The sequence below is a fragment of the Calidris pugnax genome, unplaced genomic scaffold, assembly GCF_001431845.1.
Source record: "Calidris pugnax isolate Ruff unplaced genomic scaffold, ASM143184v1 scaffold262, whole genome shotgun sequence".
Lineage (NCBI taxonomy): Eukaryota > Metazoa > Chordata > Aves > Charadriiformes > Scolopacidae > Calidris > Calidris pugnax.
The window spans coordinates 3,214,764-3,224,742 of NW_015091043.1; the positions used below are offsets into that span (position 1 = coordinate 3,214,764).

Sequence of the window (9,979 nt, forward strand, 5' to 3'; positions counted from 1 at the left end):
ACTCTCAGATAATGAGAAACAGTTATGTTTTGTTCACTGATGGATCTTGTCGTATTGTAAGAAAACACTGAAAGTGGAAAGCTGCTGTATGGAGTCCTACATGACGAGTTGCAGAAGCAACTAAAGGAGAAGGTGAACCAAGTCAATTTGCAGAGGTAAAAGCTATCCAGCTGCCCCTAGACATTGCTGAACAAGAAAAGTGGCCAATGCTCTCTCTCTGTACTGACTCCTGGATGGTGGCAAATGCTCTGTGGGGATGGCTGAAACAGTGGAAGCAGAGCAACTGGCAGCACAGAGGTAAACCCATGTGGGCTGCTGAATTGTGGCAAAATATTGCCAAACGGCTAGAGAAACTGGTCATAAAGGTACATCATGTAGATGCTCATGTACATGCTCATGTACACATGAGCCGAGCCACTGAGGAACATCAAAGCAATCAGCAAGTGGACCAGGCTGCTAAGATTTTCCAGACAGATTTGGACTGGGAACATAAAGGTGAACTATTTTTAGCTCGGTGGGCCCATGACACTTCAGGTCATCAACCTTTGATCATTTCTCATGAAAAATCTCAGTATTCTTAAATTAAGTTTTTAAGTGTTTTATCTTTTACTCACTGACTGACTGATTCACTTCCAGTCTTGTCTTCTCCATCTGCCTCCTCGTCAGTATCAGAATCAGCTCCAATCTTGCCTAGATGTACACAGTTTCAAACATTAAAATTTAGGCAATATAATTAATACTACATATTTTGGCTTAATCTTAATGATTAACTCTACTACAATCAGCAGAAGAGGGTTTTTTCCCCAGTTAAAGCTGATGTTCTAAAATTAGACTTACTCGAACCCCAAAACCTTACTTATGAGTTTTCTGGTAGACACATGGTTGGCATTTCTCAGTTACACCATATTACAAAAAAAAAGTAGACTAGCTATTGCTAGTGCAATACTATAGGCACTAAAGCACAGGAGACAGAATTAACAGAATTACTCCACAGCATTCAGGATTCAAAGAGTTCCGCTTAACTGAGTTTACATGCTTACAAATAAATACTACAGCCCTTAAATTTCAAGTGGAAGTTCAGCAAGATACTGAAAAGCTGGTATGTCATATCCTTAATGAAAGTACATGAACTGTGTGTCTCAGCAGAGCAGAGGAACCCACCAAGAATCCTTTAACAACACCCAATACTTTAGGGCAATTGGTCATACAACTGAACTGGTCTTGCATTATGTCAGTTTTCCCCTGCAGAGAACCAGGAGGCAACTTTTTCTCAGTTTACCTAAAATACTTCTCCAGTCCTACTTTCATCTTTTCTACCAAGTCAAATGCTTTGTTCTTAGTTTGCATACTGAGGAAAAGAAGCTTATACTACTGTCTTCTGAATGTGCAGCTTCTAAATCAATGGACAATTTCATGCAAGCTTAAGAGATCAAAACCAGAATATATATATACACTAATATGTATATACACACTAATTAATTATGTATTAGTAGCTAGAAATGGAGTGAAAATCCAGTTTAGAGGCAGATTATGCCCTGGTTTACAGCGGTGCCTGGAAGTTTCATTCATACCTTCAAGTATCTTCAACAGTTTTTTTTCCGATAACAGCTCCAACTGCTCCAAGCAAAGCCTTTTGATTTCATCCATGGAACAGTTCTAAGAAGACAGATAAGACAGACCACAAGCTACTAAAACTTTCTGAGGAGAAATTATGAACGATAAGTAGTACCCCTAACTGTACTGAGCAAAGAGCTAACTAAGGTTGCAAGTTCCTTCCCTATTCCAACCTGATGCAACTATTGAAGAACACCAGGTAGGCATTTCAGTTTTGACAACTACCAGAAGTAGTGCGACTGAATTCTGCTGCTAGTCATACTTCGCATTTTACCTTGGGAATGCTTACTTCACCCTTTACTGCTGAGGCAAAATTGTCACCATCAGACCCCCTTTAGATAGCATGAATGAGAGCTGCATTCTTAAAATCATTATTGTAGTGTTGATATTGCTGCATGGGCTGCAGGGGTGCTTTCTCTTTAAATCTCGAAACAGAAATGCAATATACACTGACACTGACCTTACTCAGACTTGTACCGGTGACCAGAAGGAAAAGGAGGAGCTCAGCTCAGCCCTCTGTCCCTTGTGATAAAGACCAAGTAAAGCCAGACAGCAGGTGAGAGGACTTTTCTGATGAAGATGCAGAAGAGGGTCCTTCTAAAGCCGATAAGGGAGAGGCTCCTGCACTAGCAAAGGAAGAGGACTCAGATACAGAGATAATCATTAAATCTTTTTCTATGAAGGATTTGTGAAATGTAAGAAAGGATTTTAGCCATAATGATGGTGAGTTAAACTTGTCTCCTGGTTGCTCCGATGCTGGGATAATGGAGCTGGTTGCATGGAATTAGACGGTGCAGAAGCTAGGCAGTTAGGAAACCTGTCCAAAGAGACTGGTATAGATAAAGCTCTTGGGGAAAAGTCACAGTCTCTGAAGGCAACTCATATCAGCTGTAAAGGACAGATATCCCTTTAAGGATGTTACTGAATGCTGCCCAAGTAAATGGACCAACGTAGAGAAAGGTATTAAGAACCTGAGAGAAATGGCTGTGAAAGAGGTGATTTATGGTGACTGGGATAAAACTGTAAATCCTGGCGAAACGCCATGCAGACAACCTATGTTGCAGAAGTTTTCACAGAGTGCACCACCAGTGTATTCTCACACTTTGTTGGTACTGAGCTGGGCAGGAGCTGATGATGATTCATTAACTGTAAGTGAAGTGTCTAGCAAAATGCAACAGTATGACGACAGTCTCTCTCATCCCCTAACTGTAGCAGCTGTAGAAAGATTGATAAAACTGAGAAAATGATAGAGAAAAATGAGAAACTGTTGATAAACTGTCTAGGATAGAGGATAGATCCTATTCTTCCCTTCCTTGGACCAATGCTGCAGCTGTCAGGAGAAGATGCCCTCCTATGAGACTGACTCAGAAGAGACAGAACACAGTATGAAATATCCAGTGGTTTTGCCTCTGTGATTATGGAGAGGAGATGAGTAAGTGGGATAAAAAAACCTACCTCAGCCCTGTAGGCACAAGTAAGTGAGTTGCAAGGAAAAGCAGACAGAAGACAGAATTATTCCAGGAAGACTGCTGCTCCAGTTCATAGGGGGTGGTTCTCCGGTCCAGGCAGAAACTCATCTGCTAATTACAGATGTTAGAAGTGCCCTGCCTCCAGCGAGGAGGAGGAGAGGGATAACCTGAGTTTATTGGATTGTGTGGATTCAATGACCTGGCACATTAGAGCCACAGAAGTATAGAGCCCTGCTGGACACAGGTGCACAGTGTACCCTATTGCCATTGAATCACAGACGGACAGAATCTGTTACTATTTCTGGTGTGACTGGTGGGTCTCAAGAACTGACTGTACTGGAGGCTGAAGTGAGCCTAACTGGGAATGAATGGGAGAAGCACCCCATTATCACTGGCCCAGATGCTCCATGCATCCTTGGCGTGGACTTTTTCAAGAGAGGGTACTTCAAAGACCCAGAAGGTTATAGGTGGGTTTTTGGTATAGCAGCTGTAGAGACTGAGAACATTACACAGCTGTCTACCTTACCTGGCCTTTCAGATGACCCTTCCGTTGTGGGATTGCTGAGGGTTAAAGAACAGCAGGTGCCAATTGCTACTGCCACAATGCACTGACGACATTACCGCACTAACCGAGACTCCCTGACTCCCATCCAGAACCTGAGTCATCAGCTGGAGACCCAAGGAGTGATCAGCAAGACTTGCTCACCCTTTAACAGCCCCATATGGCCAGTGCGAAAGTCTGACAGAGCCTGGAGGCTAACAGTGGACTACAGTGGCCTGAATGAAGTCACATCACCACTAAGTGCTGCTGTGCCAGACGTGCTAGAGCTGCACTATGAACTGGAGTCGAAGGCAGCCAGGGGATATGCTACAATTGACATTGCTAACGCTTTTTTCTCTATTCCTTTAGCAGCAGAGGACAGGCCATGGTTTGCTTTCACCTGGAGGGGTGGTCCAGTACACCTGGAATCAACTGCCCCAGGGGTGGAAACACAGCCCAGCTATTGGCCGTGGACTAATTCAGATTGCACTGGAGAAGGGTGGAGCTCCAGAACACCAGCAATACATTGATGACATCATTGTGTGGGGTAATACAGCAGAAGAAGTTTTCAAGAAAGGCAAGAAAGTAATAGAGATTCTTCTGAAAGCTGGTTTTGCTGTAAAAAGAGGTAAGGTCAAGGGACCTGCACGAGAGATCCAGCTCTTAGGAATTAAATGGCAAGACAGTCATCGCCAGATCACAATGGATGTGATTAACAAAATAATATCTATGTCCCCACCTACTAACAAAAAAGAAACACAAACCTTCTTAGGCGTTGTGGGTTTCTGGAGAATGCATATTCCAGGTTATAGTCAGATTGTGAAACCTCTCCATGAAGTGACTCAAAAGAAAAATGAGTTTACATGGGATCCTGAGCAATGACAAGCCTTTAAGCAAATTAAACAAGAGATTGTGCGCGTGGTAGCATTTGGACCAGTCTGAACAGGACAGAACATTTAAAATGTGCTCTATACTGCAGCCAGAGACAATGGCCCTACCTGGAGCCTCTGGCAGAAAGCACCACAGGAAACTTGAGGTTGACACCTAGGATTTTGGAGTCGGGGATACAGAGGATCTGAAGCCAACTATACTCCAACTGAGAAAGAAATATTGGCTGCGTATGAGGGAGTTAGAGCTGCTTCAGAGGTAACTGGCACTGAAGCACAGGTCCTCCTGGCACCTCGATTACCAGTGCTGGGCTGGATTTTCAAAGGTAAATTTTCTTCTACTCATCATGCCACCAATGCTACCTGCAGTAAGTGGGTTGCCTTAATCACACAGCGAGCTCAAATAGGAAACCCAAATCATCCAGGAATTGTAAAAGTGATCACAAACTGGCCCGAAGGCAGAGACTTCACAATGCCACTAGACAAGGTGGTAACATGTGCTGAGGAGGCCCCACCATATAATGAACTCTCAGATAATGAGAAACAGTTATGTTTTGTTCACTGATGGATCTTGTCGTATTGTAAGAAAACACTGAAAGTGGAAAGCTGCTGTATGGAGTCCTACATGACGAGTTGCAGAAGCAACTAAAGGAGAAGGTGAACCAAGTCAATTTGCAGAGGTAAAAGCTATCCAGCTGCCCCTAGACATTGCTGAACAAGAAAAGTGGCCAATGCTCTCTCTCTGTACTGACTCCTGGATGGTGGCAAATGCTCTGTGGGGATGGCTGAAACAGTGGAAGCAGAGCAACTGGCAGCACAGAGGTAAACCCATGTGGGCTGCTGAATTGTGGCAAAATATTGCCAAACGGCTAGAGAAACTGGTCATAAAGGTACATCATGTAGATGCTCATGTACATGCTCATGTACACATGAGCCGAGCCACTGAGGAACATCAAAGCAATCAGCAAGTGGACCAGGCTGCTAAGATTTTCCAGACAGATTTGGACTGGGAACATAAAGGTGAACTATTTTTAGCTCGGTGGGCCCATGACACTTCAGGTCATCAACCTTTGATCATTTCTCATGAAAAATCTCAGTATTCTTAAATTAAGTTTTTAAGTGTTTTATCTTTTACTCACTGACTGACTGATTCACTTCCAGTCTTGTCTTCTCCATCTGCCTCCTCGTCAGTATCAGAATCAGCTCCAATCTTGCCTAGATGTACACAGTTTCAAACATTAAAATTTAGGCAATATAATTAATACTACATATTTTGGCTTAATCTTAATGATTAACTCTACTACAATCAGCAGAAGAGGGTTTTTTCCCCAGTTAAAGCTGATGTTCTAAAATTAGACTTACTCGAACCCCAAAACCTTACTTATGAGTTTTCTGGTAGACACATGGTTGGCATTTCTCAGTTACACCATATTACAAAAAAAAAGTAGACTAGCTATTGCTAGTGCAATACTATAGGCACTAAAGCACAGGAGACAGAATTAACAGAATTACTCCACAGCATTCAGGATTCAAAGAGTTCCGCTTAACTGAGTTTACATGCTTACAAATAAATACTACAGCCCTTAAATTTCAAGTGGAAGTTCAGCAAGATACTGAAAAGCTGGTATGTCATATCCTTAATGAAAGTACATGAACTGTGTGTCTCAGCAGAGCAGAGGAACCCACCAAGAATCCTTTAACAACACCCAATACTTTAGGGCAATTGGTCATACAACTGAACTGGTCTTGCATTATGTCAGTTTTCCCCTGCAGAGAACCAGGAGGCAACTTTTTCTCAGTTTACCTAAAATACTTCTCCAGTCCTACTTTCATCTTTTCTACCAAGTCAAATGCTTTGTTCTTAGTTTGCATACTGAGGAAAAGAAGCTTATACTACTGTCTTCTGAATGTGCAGCTTCTAAATCAATGGACAATTTCATGCAAGCTTAAGAGATCAAAACCAGAATATATATATACACTAATATGTATATACACACTAATTAATTATGTATTAGTAGCTAGAAATGGAGTGAAAATCCAGTTTAGAGGCAGATTATGCCCTGGTTTACAGCGGTGCCTGGAAGTTTCATTCATACCTTCAAGTATCTTCAACAGTTTTTTTTCCGATAACAGCTCCAACTGCTCCAAGCAAAGCCTTTTGATTTCATCCATGGAACAGTTCTAAGAAGACAGATAAGACAGACCACAAGCTACTAAAACTTTCTGAGGAGAAATTATGAACGATAAGTAGTACCCCTAACTGTACTGAGCAAAGAGCTAACTAAGGTTGCAAGTTCCTTCCCTATTCCAACCTGATGCAACTATTGAAGAACACCAGGTAGGCATTTCAGTTTTGACAACTACCAGAAGTAGTGCATGTGGGGTGTTTTTTCTGAAAAAATTAAGCAATGCACACTATCGGTTACTTGACCTATGGCTTGGAGTTTTCACTGCAGCTGTAACACTGAACAGTGAAAGTACTGGACCGTATGTGTGATGCATGGAACAGCAAACAAGTGTAGCCCTGACTACTCCTAACTCTCCATCACTCAGGACCAGGTAGATTTCCTAATTAAGCCTGCCAAGCGATTGCCGACTGTTGAATCCAAGTTCACAAATCAAAGCAAACACTATTCTTGGCAACACACTAATAGCTGTATGTTACCATAAAGAAAACATAAGGAATATGTAAATTGTCATCCATTTCTCATGCTTAATATATACACTGCCACGGGTTTTATGGTATTCCAGTTATCTTCACATCTTTCATATTGGTGTCCGCTTGGTGAAATAGAGTGTTAATTTCACGCTTTCAAATGAACTACGATACCACATACAAGTACCAAAATTAGAAAATGCAGGGCAGATTGTAACATTCCCGGTGCTGATGGAGGTTTGATTCTACACCACCACTTTTAAACTCATTAACACCTTTGCCTCCAGCTGCTCCAGACCAGTTTTCTTCTCCCAGAGATGAGAAATGAATTAAACTGTATGCAATTCACTACATGTTTAAAATTAAGAAGTCCTGCCTCACTTACATTAATAATATGACTCATAAGGATAAAATTAAAGGCAAAAAATTGAAAACTATTGATGGCATTTCACCTGTAGCCTCTTCTTCTGAAGAGGCTGTTAAGTCTACTTTTAGAAAGTCCTGACATTCACAAGACTCAAAAAGTGTATGTCCAAGCCAGTAAAACTCTACCAATACTACCACTAAAGTCCACAGAATTTACAGCTTCAGAAGCTGTTTATCAAGAAGTAGTTGTATTGTCTTATCTCAGACATTAATTTAATACCAAAGAAATTCAGCTGACACAAAAAGAAATTAAACTTTTATTAACAAATCAGCATATTTATTAGTGAACAATGCTACTGAATTTACTCCATGCAATTATGAAACTCTTTTTGCATATAACTAACCAGTACAGACAGATGGTATAAAAAATAAGCAGCCTGCAGTTCAGCAATGGCTGAGCAGTGGAAAAAGGAGTAAGCTGGAATAACTGTATCAAATCTTCAAAAAGCCTCACTTAAGGAGACTTGATATAATCTTTATTTAAGGAATATATAGGCAGCTTTTAAACTGGAAGTCCAGTAGACTTGAGAGAGAAATGTGCTTTGTTACACAAGCACTAAAGCTTGCAAGAAATATATAAAAGTGTATTTCAGTACCTTTAAAATATCAGGCAGCATCTTCTGTAGTTTTTTCTCCCCTATGATACAGAAACACTGTTGAAGCATTTCTTTTTTGTCTGCAATGTAGAAGCTGACTGGTTTGAGTGAGACGCTGAGATCTAGTCCTCCTTCTTCTATATCACTGGGTTGTTCAGCTTCTTCCACTTTCTCTCCAGTGGGTACATTGCATTTTGCTTCCTAAAAATCAAGGAGGGCAAGTACATTTTTCACATATTCTAGTGAACTAGAGAAGAAGGAGACTTACAGCTTCAATTGTGCTTGCAATAGTTTTCTTTTCATAATCGCAAGGGACATCTTAAGGGCAGACCTTTGAGTTTCCAAACAGTGCTTTAGTCTGCAAGGTAACTGCATTACAGAATCTAAGTTTTCGGCTACTGAAACCATTCTTATGCTTTTAAATAGTAACTGGAAAATATTATCTGCAAATAACCTAGCTTATAAATGAAAGCATGTTTTAAGGCAGAAGACATCTGTCTCTCTGATTTGTTGTGCAATTAAATCACTGATCTCATAATTTACTGCTAACCTGCTATGGAAATTGGTGCACAATTCCCCTTGTGGCACATTCTGAGAATAGAAGCAGGCTTTGCATCAGAAAATAGATCTTCCATACATCAGTGGAAGACCTCTACAATTTAAAAAAAAAAATCAAAAACCAAAACAAAACAAAATAAAACATCTAGAAACACATTTTGACAGCCCCACGACCCACTCAGGACTGCATGTCACACCAACTTTTGTACCCACACCCACAATCCTGCCGTCACGAGCACCACGACGGGGTCACCTCTGAGCTTGTGCCCCACATCTCCTACCCCTGGGAAAACACAGGGCGGCCTCCCCCGCACGCACCACGGACGGCACGGCCCGACCCGGCCGCGGGTGTCTTGGCTGTGACAGCAGGTAACCGGCCCTGTGCTCCGGACGGCGGCCAGCACCGACCAGCCGGCCGTCAAGCGGGCACAAACCGCCTGCCCCTCGCAAAACGTCCCGCAGCGAGCACACGGCGGTAACACAACGGCCAGGCCTCGTCCGCCGGGGCGGGCCCGGACCCGGACACTGCCAGGCGGAGAGCGGGGGAAAGCCACGGCCAGCGCCGCCCGCCCTTCCTCCCCGCCCCACCTCCACGGCGCCGTGGCTGGACTCGGTGCTCCGCCGCTTCCTCTCGCTGCCGCCCGGCCCCGAGGCTCCCTCCGGACAGGAGGAACGCGAGCGGCGGCGCTTCTTCTCCTTGGCCGATCTCCTGCCCGGCATCGCCCCGCCGGGGCCCACCGTACCCCCCTGCGCCACCCTCACATCCGCGCGCCCCCGGCGAGGCCTACTTCCGGCGCCTGGCAAAGACGTCAGCGCCGCTTCCGGCAGGGTGGGAATGGGGGCCGACGGGAGCGGGCTCCTACCTCTGGATTCACCCCCGCGGGAGTAAAAGACTTAGGAGTGTTGTTGGACCGTGAAACCGCTCAAAAGGAAGCAAATAAGGAGTTAAAATGTAAGCTGGGTTCCTTCTTTAAATCCCCTATCTCCCAACAAGGTCGACAACACTGTTTTGCTGCTTCAAGACATCATTGTGCTGGTCTCAGGACTACTCCCTACATTCCTGCCTTCCTCTCTTGTCACTTATCATAGCTCTGAGTAGTTGCAGGCCCCGTTTGTGGTCAGTCAGGCTACATTTGCTAGATCTTACCAAATCACGAAGGTAATAAATTGTCTGAGAGAACAGAACGAGTTGATAGGAAAGAACACCAGAAGATGAAGTAGTAGCTTCAGCA

General features: G+C 43.3%; 1 protein-coding gene across 1 annotated transcript in view; it reads right to left on the reverse strand.

Annotated features, from left to right (window-relative positions):
* The window catches only part of CAAP1 (caspase activity and apoptosis inhibitor 1), a 29,827-nt gene extending 20,276 nt beyond the window's left edge, over positions 1 to 9,551 (reverse strand). The window contains exons 1-4 of the mRNA XM_014956410.1: positions 9,336 to 9,551; positions 8,190 to 8,390; positions 6,608 to 6,692; positions 5,651 to 5,726 (exon numbers count right to left, since the gene is read on the reverse strand). Of these exons, the coding sequence (XP_014811896.1) occupies positions 5,651 to 5,726; positions 6,608 to 6,692; positions 8,190 to 8,390; positions 9,336 to 9,467 (494 nt within the window). The 5' untranslated portion in view covers positions 9,468 to 9,551. The remainder of the gene's footprint in view (positions 1 to 5,650; positions 5,727 to 6,607; positions 6,693 to 8,189; positions 8,391 to 9,335) is intronic.
* Positions 9,552 to 9,979: the final 428 nt, after the last annotated feature.